This window comes from Fragaria vesca, linkage group LG6, assembly GCF_000184155.1.
Source record: "Fragaria vesca subsp. vesca linkage group LG6, FraVesHawaii_1.0, whole genome shotgun sequence".
Classification (NCBI taxonomy): Eukaryota; Viridiplantae; Streptophyta; class Magnoliopsida; order Rosales; family Rosaceae; genus Fragaria; species Fragaria vesca.
Genome location: NC_020496.1, coordinates 19,853,831 through 19,865,723, shown reverse-complemented (window position 1 = coordinate 19,865,723; position 11,893 = coordinate 19,853,831). Strand labels below are relative to the sequence as shown.

The window sequence follows — 11,893 nt, the reverse complement described above, 5'->3', positions numbered from 1 at the left end:
ATAGACAGACACACACACACACATAGCCGAGCCCCGTTTTGAAAATATGAATGTGTGTGTGTGTGTATATATATATATATATCAGTTCCTATCCAGAGCGAAGCTTCACTTTGAAATTAAAGTGTGAAGTTCCTTATTTGACTCACTTTTCGGTCATATTTTCACATCACTTCCGTTCAATTTGTAGAACCTGATGCATAGATCACTTCTGTAAAGTTTCATCAAATTTGAAGATCGTTTGGGTTTTCGTAATCGTTATTTACACAGATAGTTCTTGTTAGACAAATTTATGATCCGTTCATTGATTTAATCTAATTCGGTATCTTAACAATCATCAATTTTGGATGAAATTTTACAGGAATGATCTATACATTAGTATCAATAAACTGAACGGATGAGATGTAGAAATATGACTGAAAAATGAGTCAAATAAGAAACTTCACACTTTAATTTCAAAACGAAGCTTTACTCAGGATAGAAACTATATATATATATATTTATATATATGCTATGATCGTTTTAGTACCATACAATAGTTATTTGTTTATCAAGTAAGAGAATAGTATTAACACGAACCTCCCTCACGGGCTACATAAGAAATGAAAACATATGAAACTACCTAAAATAGCCCAAGTAATCTTTATGTTGCAAACCTTGGTGTGCAGCACCAAAGTAACCATGAAATGTTAGATAAACTACCTTACTCAGAAACACCCATGTTACCCTGTCAGCCGAAACTGCAGCACTCCGCTAGATCGAAGAGGCCTCCTTTGTCCGAAAACCGACATCGAAAACCAGAAAACGGAGATCGAACTCTGACTGCCTGATCTAGAAGCTAATTGATCTCTCCATTGCCTCCGATCTCATCAGAATAGCCAAAAAAAGTAGGATATCTAAATCCCCGGACCAATGTTACCAAGGCGCCGTTAAGTAAAAACCCTAGCAGAGTCCCTATCCTTTTTTATTATACGTTACTCGTATGAAGCACAACCAGCTAATCCACTACCATACAATAGTCATAATTTGTTCTAGATATATTTGTGTGAATTTGGGTTACAAAATATGTATATTCAGCGACTTAACATAAAGTTTTCATGATCATTAAGCTAGTGTTCATAATTTCTTCTCTAATAATATCTCTTTATACAATTTATTATTCACAACCAAAATCCCATAAGTTACAAGTTCCATCCTGTTTTAGACAATCTGGTGAATGCGGACAAAACCGACACATCTCTTAGAAAGGTTTGAGGGAGGCTGATTGGCTGAAGATACATTAATTAATTAATTAAAAGTTGGAGCACAACAACTGAATCCAACTTTGATTTGTGAATGATCATTCTGTCCTTAAATCATTCATAACTTGATGTGTTAATTCTGAACAACATCGCCTTTGTAATTTTGTTTCATCAACAGACAATCCAATTGACACGAAATTATTTGTTCATGCAAGATGATAACACAATTTCATTGCGCCTGGTTCTATTTTATTTGTACGCAATTGAAGATGAAGGTGACATTATATTGAAGGCAAATTAGGGAATGATATGCTGTTTTACAGCATTATTGAAAATGCTAATTGGAATTTGGAACAGAGATCTTGAGATAATGGTCGGAGTGTGGCTGGCACTCCCTGGCAGAGGCAAGGGATCTCATATATTCATGTATCAAAGGTCAATAATGAATAATGAATTGGCTAACCACTACAAGGTAGTCAAATGATATGGAGTTTGTAGATTCGAATATGAATTATTGGAAACCATATTTTGAGGCTTGGCAAATCAAGCTCGATCATCTAATAAAAAACACCAATCCTTCCCCCTCTTTTTAACCTAGCAGCCGCTCTGCTAGGGTTTATCGTCGCCGTCTCGGCTTTGACAAAATCTTCTCAAAATGCCTAGCGCTCTGCTAGGGGTTAGACATCGCCTTCTATGGCCACTCTATTCCTTCCTCCATCAACCATGGTGTACCTTTTCAGCATCATTCTCAGCGTCGTTACCTGTGTGGATGGTCTCTGCCTTGCCTCCCTATCTGTCACGAACACCTCTGGTTCGTGGTGGATGGGGTGAACCAGCGGGTGTGCAATCTGGTGGTGGTGGTGGTCCGGTTGAGATCGTTGATTGCCTTCGACTAGATTGAGCACGCCTCAAAGCAATTTTGTTGAAGAGATCTGGCCATGTGGTCATGAGACAAGTGATGGCAGGTGAGAGAAAGGTTGATCGGCGACCGAAGATGCTGGTTTTTGTTAGGAATCATGGTAGGCCTTCGTCGATCCTCTTTAGGTCTCCTTTTTGTTTTGATGGGACATACGATGGCGGTGTGGTTGGTATAGAGAGATCAGAGACCGCTGGGAAGCCTTCGAATCTGGAGACACATAGGTTAGGGTCGAAGGAGGGAAATCGAGATTCTGGCGTACCTTGGCAATGGCGGCTTGGTCGGTGTCGATGGCGTGGTCGATGTCGGAGGTGTGGTCGACGCGTGCTTATTAAATAAAATCGTCTAACCTTCTTTCATTCAAAAAAAATAATCAAACTCATCTAATAGGCTTTGTGCGATTAGCAGTACCTTGAGTTATAGTTCAATTTTACCTTCTACATTTCATGACTCCTCTAAGCTAGCTTTTATTATGTACAGGTTTTGTCTATGCATATAACACACTTAACTTAGATATTCACAATACTATTTGTTCTATGTTTAATATATTTATTAGTTTCTGATTCACAATGTTGAGCATCAAAGTTCTTTAACCTCATACGTGACACACTACGATCTACGCAACGTGCATCTCAGAGCTCGGATGGTTCAACCGACTTGGAAATATGATATAAAGAGCTGCAAGAGGTGATTGAAACCATCTAGTAATGCTACAAAACTTGAAGAACCTGTATTTTGTATAATTCTTAAGTTTTCTCCAATATCTCACAGTTCAATATTTCAATGCAAGTCATATGTATTTTAATTACCGTCTCATCAGTCATTAGTGAGAATTATTATATAGGGAAACTATACACAATATTTATATATGCAATGCGATGGCTATGTTTCATGCTATATCTATTCACAGGAACTTGGGCTAACGAAAGTTTTATGTTCAGCAACTAACATAAAGTTTTCATGAACATTATTAAGAGTACATAACACTTGCGTTGTAGATATGTGCTGTCATCCATGGCATCATGGAGCTTTGCTGATGTTAGCAATTTGTTAACGTCGATTTGTGGTATCAGGTCTCCACAATGGAGTGATTTGTTAAGATCACTCGCTACAAAAATCACCACATTATAGATTATCTGGTGAATGTGGTCAAAAGCTAATATGCAATGAGAGGTTCAGGGCTGGTTAAGATGCATCAATTGAATAAAGAGAACACTACAACTGAATACAACTTTGATAGTCAATGACCATCATATCTTCTAATACTGTAATAACTGAATCCCTATGTCATCTCATACAATGTGCAGTTGACATAATAATTAGGTCACTCAGATAATGCAATTCAGTCATATTCTTCCACATACCATGAAAACGGTTTTGCAAGCAGCAAGATGATTCACTAAATGGCAGTATTCATCTAAACTCACACTCTTACAGAAGCCCTGACAAGAAAACAACATAATTCTTAGACAAACCAACATACAGTTACTAAAGTTCTAATCACTTGAATATCCATCGTCCTTATCTTCATGTTGTGTCACAACTTTCTCTATGAACCTCTTGCGAACTCCCTCGATCACGGCTTCCCTTGAATGACCATTAGCACTCTGCCCATCATTAAGCACAGGATCTGATTGGCAGAGAACTAATGCCACACCTAGTATTCAGCAAAACAGAGAAACTAGTCACTAGAAGAAGAAAAAAAACAGTTATAATTTCAATAACAAGGCCAAAGTCAAAAGAGAATGCTGATCATGATCATCAGCTCATGTATTTGAGCTACAGAACAAAAGGATGTTTATAATACATATTGAGCAAGAAACATACATGTATCTATAAATGTATCGTTTGCAATAATATTAGAACAGCTTGCAATGTTAATTAGAAGTTTATGATATACAGTGCAAAAACCAAAGAAGCGCTCTGTAATTAAACTGAGGATAACATTTTAAATGGGTAACGGACCATTCAAGCAAACAACACATTCTAAGCTACTTTGTAATACTAGAAAGCTTTTTCTCGACCTCTATTCCAATGAGCCAAACAAGACAATCAATATAAGCACCTGCATAAAAACAACCCACTGCTATGCAGCCTCAACCGGATTCTAATTTTAATAACTTCTTTACTTTTAAGAGAACATAAACCCATCCGGTGAAGCACAACAGATCTGCATTCATTTATATGTCCAGCACCAGGGAGTACTTCATTATCTATGTCCAGCTTCAAGGAGTAGTGAGTAGTCATTATCTATGCTAAAGCCCACAGGCCAATAGATTTTTCCCACCCGAGGTGAAATCATGTGTAGTTAATATAAAGATAGTTCTTTCATTATCCATAAGTTAATGATCCACTTTTGTATTTCAGAATAGCAACGAAAGACAGAAATCAATTATTTGCACACGTCAGTAAGAGCCCTATTCTTGGAGGAAATAATATCTAACACCATGATTCTTCGCTACCCGTATAAAATGAAACAGTCATCTGGTTTGAACTGTACAGCAGGCCGATATGCTATTCCATCCAAAAATGCATTTCCCATAGAATGTGAATTTATCCTAGAAAAAGTTACTGAAATCCTTATCCAAAGTTCGTGCTAAGGTTGTATATACTTAATTTAAGACAACCAAACACTCATAAATAGTAGATGAAGTTGCAGCAATTCCAAGTATACCACAAGAAGCCATTTCTTGCACAAAGAACTCGCCAACTACAACAACATTAACCCATTTTCATTTTGAATTTTAACGTTTGCTGCTTTTTAACAAGCGGATTTGCAATTTCATAGTCCACAGAAGTTCCTATCAGCATGTTTTTTTAAATTTTTATTTTTTTATATTTTGGGTGGAGAAAGTTAGAAATCCATTAAACTGTCTATATGCAAAAGGAATAGGAAAGTCAGGGCAGGGTATTCAGAAGAAAATAGATACCTTCAGGTGTGCATCTCCGACCAAAGCTGCGCATCCCAACATGATTGGCTTTGACAGCGCCACTGTTGTAAACTAATAAAGTGGGAAGATTGCGATCCGGATAATTAGGAATGCAGTCTGTGGAAATTATTTTCACAAATTTTGTTGCCGGGTACTTAGTTGCCAAATCTTCCAAACACTGCATCAACAATCCACATTCCGCAATTCCTTCTTTATAAAGAATCACCACCACCCAAACGTCTGGTGGAGCTTGAGAAACCTCACGTACGAAATCTGATCCCGAGATTGGAACCACTGATCCAAACCTCGCAACCTTAGCTGCTTCTCTCAATTCAGACAGCCTCTTCCTCCTATCAAACAAAACCACATTAATCTTAACTCTTCCATATAGTACTCAACATAAACACAGCAATAATTTCACAATTCTAGTGGTATAACAAATCAGATAGAGCGCCGCAAGGTTCAACTTGATCAACCTCGCTTCAATTTGACTATTTGAGCCAATTATCCCACTTTTTTTTTTTTGGTCAGTAATGAAGAAATTCATTAAGCCTCCTGGGCAGCTAAAACAACAATACAAGAAGGAAAGGGAATAAAAGACAGAAAAAAAAAAACACAAGAAAAAAAAACAAAGCAAGCTACAGCAAATAAAGCTGGGGCAGCACAGTGCCAAAACTAATCACCAGGGAGGCCGTTATTTTGTAGAACAGAAACTAGCGAGATTGGAGGCTGGTTAGCCCATTCCGAAGAGCACAAACTCACTTTAGTAAGCTTAGCCGCTGCGTCTGCACAACGGTTAGCTTCATGAGGGATCCAATTCCATTGAAACCCTGTGAAAAAGGACCTGAGATGAGAGACCCTGCTAATGTAGGGGAAAATTTTCCAGTTTGGTGAGAAAGAGGAGCAGGAAAAGGCCATCAGAACATCCTTACAGTCACACTCCAACACAATGTTCCTCAAATTAAGGGACGCAGCCAATTTGAGTCCACAAACAACTGCCTAAGCCTCAACTTCAGTTACTGAATTGTGGGAGCAAAGGGTAATAGAACCTGCTAGAAGAATACCACAGTGATCCCGAATAACAACTCCTATGCCAGTTCTTTTGTTCTTTTCATCAAAGGCCCGATCCAAATTTATCTTAACAAAAGGCTCAGATGGAGGCTGCCATCTTGAGACATCATTGATAGGGCAATCATTTGGCTCAGAAAGAGGACTGAGAGTTTGGCACCACTCAGAGAAATTTCTATTGATGTTGCCAACAGTTTGGCTTGCTGTGATTCATAACAATCTCACATCTATGCTTCCAAATTTCCCAAAGATGGAAGAACACACATTGCATTAAAGCCTCAGGGCTATCCGAAAGGGAGTTAAACTTACTTTTAAGGAGTAGCCATTCCTCCGGAGTAGTGATGCTTTGAAATTCCGGGTGCGAGATATTCCAGTTTCTTTCTCCATCGATCACCTCCGAGACCATGAGAGGGGTAAATCTATTCGAGGTGTCACTGATTTCATATTTAAAACTTTAATTTGAAGAGTCAGGAGCCATTTTCTTTTATTGAAACAAGGCTATCAATCATATTTTACTGCTAAAAATTCGATCTTTGTTAGTTGAGTCTGGATTTTATGGATTTGAGCTAAGAATTCAAACCTCAAAAGCTAACGAGTATGAGTATCTTCGATATCTAATTCGCTCAAAAATTGAAGAAGAAGAAAAGAGGAGTGACCTGTATTCCTCGAGGAAGCGATCGTCGTCGAGATCGGGATCGTCTTCGAGATCTTCGAGGTCCTGTTCGGTCTTGTCATCGATCCACGACTTGTCTTTAGGAGCGGAGGCTTCGTCCTCGGCCGGAGTGAAGGCCGGGGGCTTAAACGCCGGCTTCTTCGGAGGAAGATTGCCAAGCTTGGCCTGAATATCGTCCCACTGGGTAGAGGCTCCGTCCAAGTCCTTGTAGATATAGTGATAGTCCCCCATTCTCTCTCAAGCTCTCAACCTCTGCAAGTTTTGTTTCTGGGTTATCACCGTTTTGCTCTCGCTCTCTATTTTTCAGATTCTAAAATACCGTTTGGCGTAATAACACTTATATTTGTGACCGGTAAACTTGTAATAAAGTGGCTGCAATGATAGTTGTGAAAATTACTCCATTCGCTGGTAATTTCTTCTTACTGTTGAAATAGTGATACACTTCATGAGCCATGATGAGATCGGGCATGTCAGACATGGCACCTTGGCATACACATTAGCAACAAAAGATGAGATGATCCGTTAGGCATTTTCTGACCTAGTTTGGTTGATCAAACACATAAACGAGTGAGTTTGGTAACTTGACCGAGATTGAATTGAGCCCGTTTTTTTTTTTTTTTGTCCAATGATAAAAAGGTCATTTTGAAATGTGTTTACTGAATGTGAATAAAAGCCTTGAGTCATCAAAACCTTTCCCTACGTGATTGGCGCTTCAAAAGACGAAACTCTCATCGTAGTTTGGCAACCCAAGGGCCTTTACTCTTTTGATTAGAGTAGGGGTCGCAAGAGAGCAGAGCGGAGTCATGAGTCTATTTATAGTCGCGACTATTGTCCTAGTCAACAAGGTGTAAACTCCCAGGAAAAAACTTCGAATAGGGAGGGCGATCCTCCCGGAAAACTGACCGTACCCCGAACCGACACATGTGAACAAGTATATCATCTTTTTACCGTTATATTTTGTAAAACATTACAAAAGAAATTAATCAAGCCTCTAAGGCGAAACAATAATATAAGATCAAACAGAAAATGTCAAATCAAAACCTAACATTTATAAGAATGGAAGTCTAGGCAGCTAGAGATTAAATCAATGAAGACTAGACTCGCTCATCATCTGTGTGCCTGCTCACGTGTACCACTAAGAGATTTACTAGGTTTTTCCAATCTTTTCCAAAAACAAAAGCTTTTCCTTTCTGCGATAGGTAAATTGTAATAATATTCTTTCCTGGTTTGTTTAGTAAAGACTTTGTCTCAACTTTACTAGCTAGGAATCCGATTGGATCTAGGAAAGAAATTAACTATATAAAGAGGTCTTGCCGTCTTGGCCTCAGTATTGTTCATAGTTTTTTCTCAAAGCAGTTTGTGTTTGAAACTTTGGCTAATTGAGATTAATCAAGGCAAGATTTTCAAATCTGTCACAAGAAAGCAACAAGTGGACTATGGCTGGAGATAAGAAGCAAGACCATTCAGATGAAGATCGTTCACGTGAAGACCACACGTGTCCACCAGCTCTAAAAAAGAACCAACATTCTTCGAGGTACAATGACTCGTTTGGAGGACAAAATTTGGATACGAAGTTCAACCAAGAAGACCAAAGGAGTAGATAGAGGATATGCCGATATGATATTAATTAGGAAATAAAAATTTGATTTGTTTTGCTTTGAGCTTTTGATATCTTTATGTTTACGTTTCTCTAGCTATGTCAATGTAATGACCAGTTTGTGTTTAATGACGGAAGAATTAATTCTACTTCAAATATAATCTTTTCAGAATGTTAACCTTAGATTTTTATCAATGCTGCATGGTGTTATTAGTTTTGAGAAATTTATGTTTCAGTTTACATGTGAATCACACGATGAGATGAAGGTCTAAAACTAAAAAAAGAAGATTGCTTTGTGGTTGATAGAATAGCTTTTTTAGGCACTGCTGTCACTCCTTTGGTTTGGTTTCATTGCTTGCCCATTTCTCTCTTCCAAACATTCCATTTGGATTAGCTAGGTGGGGGTGTCCATTTCTGTAAGTTTTTTTGTTGAAATCGAAAAGAAGAAAAGAAGATTGAGAAGATTTCTTGCCTATTTCATTTGGATATTGGGGATTTCTTTACTACTTCTCTTCAATGGAACACAAACTTTTTATTATTTTATTTGCAGAAAATAACGCTTCTTCAATTCAATAAGTTTTGCCTAAAGGAACTTGTAACCAATTTACACAGAACTTTCATGGTCAACACTCAACCGAACATAATTGTAACAAATGTACAATTAAAAAGTTTGCCAAAGCTAGCAAAGAATGGCTAAACTCTCTCCTCTTCCCTTTGGTTGTTTCCTCATGCACCCTCAATCTTTATGTTACTCCGGCTTTCTAATCTTCCGTCTTCCTCTCCCCCCACCAATATTGCGTCTCCGTTTCCATTCTCTGTTTCATATTTGGGTAGCTTGGTTTATTAAATGGCTCTTCTTTCGTCGTTATTCTGCATCTCAGCATGTTGGCTGGTTTTTCTTTTTCTTTATGTCTCTCTCTACTGTACACCAAATCTTGTTCTCCAGATTATCACTCCTGTATCCCCTGCTCGCCATCATTCTGTCTTCTCATCTTTCTGCATGTCTTGTTCTCTTCTATTTTGCTTGGCCCCAGTGCAAGAGCCGGCGGTTTAATTTCTCCAACAGCATTGGGGATCCCAACTTTCTCTTTGACCGAAACCCTCTCTCTTCTTCTCTCTGCATGGCTTCACTGGCTGTTATTTGCTTCCACTTTGCAATCCTTCTTGTCACTTGGCGTGCGCTACTCTTCCACGCCATTGTTTCTTGCTGTGCTGGAGATTTACTTCAAGATCTTGCCTCTCTGTCTAACCCTAGCTCTCATTATTACAGACCCGGTTCAGAGTGTCAATGGTCGTGTCTTAAATGCTATTGGGTTTCCATTGCGGTGGTCGTCTTTCGAGAGCTTTGTAAATTCCTTTATATTTTGGTCCTTTGTTCTTCTCATCACTCACCTTCCATTTTGTTTTTTGTTGTTATGGATGCCCAAACCCCCACTGATCCCTCTGTTTCTTCTTCCCCTTTCACTCCTCCATCTTCTTTACCTATCCCTTATGAGGAAGGTTCTAGCCACCCTCACCCTCACTCTGCTGCTAACTGGCCCCGTCCTCGTACTCGTCCCTACCAACCCTAGTTTCCTGATCAGACTTTTCATTCAACACATGTTCAGCAAGGCCCTTTTACTGTCACTATTGATGATAATGGTCCCCTTGATATCCATATCCCTAGGCACAACTCTGTGTTATCCATGAGTAAATACCAAAGGTGTTGTTTGGTTGGGAAAGTGTTTGGGGAACGGGTTTCCAAACATATGGTGTGTGCTAGATACTTTTTTAACTGGGCAGGGATCTCTAGCTTTGTCCAGATTAATCTGCTTGGTTATGATTGGTACTGTTGCCTTTTCTCGGATGAAGATGATCTATAATTTGTTCTAGATAATCGCCCTTGGTTTGTCCAGGGCCAAATCTTTGCTCTTCGCCATTGGACTCCTAGTTTTAACCATGCAAGGGATGAGCTTACCTCTTTGATTCTTTGGGTAAGATTCCCTTTCTTGCCCATCCATATGTGGAATCCTCGATATCTCAGTTTCATTGCTTCCTAGATTGGAACTAGTGTTCGTATTGATCCTGCTACATTAGACGGCTCAAGGTCTATGTATGCTAGGGTGTGTGTTGAAATGAATTTACTTGCGCCTTGGCCCTGTGCTATTAATTTGTTTCCTGATCCTGACTCTACTGATCACTCTGTTATTAATCTTAACTATGAAACCCTGTTAGAGCCTTGTTTTTATTGTGGAAGACTTGATCATCCTAGTGTAGTCTGTCCGGATCGAGCTAGTTAGCAAGCCTTTGTTATGGTGAATAGGCTTACTAGTGAACCTGCAGCTTTCCCTCCTCATGTCCTGCTTCCACAAGATATGTCTGATACTCTTCATCTTGATGTTATGCTTGTCTTCCTTCAGCCCAGATCAGCTCCTACTACTGATCAGGAAGTTCCTAGAGCTTCTGCTGAACCTAACTCTTCTAACCCTAACTCTCCGGGTTGGCAAAAGGTTTAGGTTCGCCGGCGGGCGTCCTATGCTGCATCCTCTAATTGTTTTTTGGAAAGATCCTGTTAATGCTAATGAGTTACTTTTGCGCATGCAAAATACTTTGTCTGGTTGGAAAGCTAATACTCTCTCCCGTGGTGAGAAACTTACTCTTCTAAAAGCAAATTTGTCTGGGCTTCCTAACCATGTCCTCTCTTGATTTAAGTGTCCTAAAAAAATTTCTATTAAGCTTGACAATGAATGTTGTAAATTCTTTTGGGGTTCTTCTTCTCCCCCTGTTGTCTGGGAAAAAGTTTGTACTCCAAAAGCTAAAGGTGGGCTTGGTGTAAGACCAATTGGACATTTTAATCTGGCTGCTCTTGCTAAATTAGTTTGGAAAATTTTGATGGATCATTCAAATCGGTGGGTACGTATTATCCATCAAAAATACTTATCAAGAGATTCCTTGTTTACAGTCCACAAGAACCCATCTAATTCTCTAGCTTGGAAAGGGATCCTTGATAGTCGACATTTACTTTGTCAAGGACTTCGGTGGATTGTTGGGGACGGGTCCTCCATTAAATTTTGAACTTCTAATTGGGTTTTCCTTTTCCCCTTACTTAATCTAATCCCTGAGAATCAACAATCCCTTCTTAATCTTGATCTTATTGTAGCCAATGTTTTAGCTAATGGTCAATGGAACTTGTCTTCAGTCAGCTCCTTTCTAGATGCTGATACTATTGCCTCTATTACAACAATCCCTCTTCCTCTTTTTCCTACTCCGGATGAAGTTGTTTGGGGTCTTACTGGCCATGGAAAGTTTAGTATCAAATCGGCTTCTGACCTTCTTCAAGCTAATACTCTTCCGCACCTCCGGCAAAAACTTCTTAATTGCATGTGGAAATTCAATCTTCCTCCTAAAGGTAAACTTTTTGCTTGGTTGCTCATTTCTAATCGTCTTAAGACTCGTGATCGACTACATCGTTTCAATCCTACTATTCCTTTA

General features: G+C 39.0%; 1 protein-coding gene across 1 annotated transcript; it reads right to left on the bottom strand.

Moving 5' to 3' along the window:
- Positions 1 to 3,337: 3,337 nt before the first annotated feature.
- Positions 3,338 to 7,157, bottom strand: LOC101305491 (phosducin-like protein 3-like). Its single transcript, XM_004303361.1, has 3 exons — positions 6,809 to 7,157; positions 5,085 to 5,434; positions 3,338 to 3,811 (listed from the first exon to the last, which is right to left on the bottom strand). Exons 1-3 carry the CDS (start codon positions 7,054 to 7,056, stop codon positions 3,651 to 3,653), a joined length of 759 nt encoding a protein of 252 aa, XP_004303409.1. The 5' UTR covers positions 7,057 to 7,157; the 3' UTR covers positions 3,338 to 3,650.
- Between the last annotated feature and the right edge of the window lie 4,736 nt (positions 7,158 to 11,893).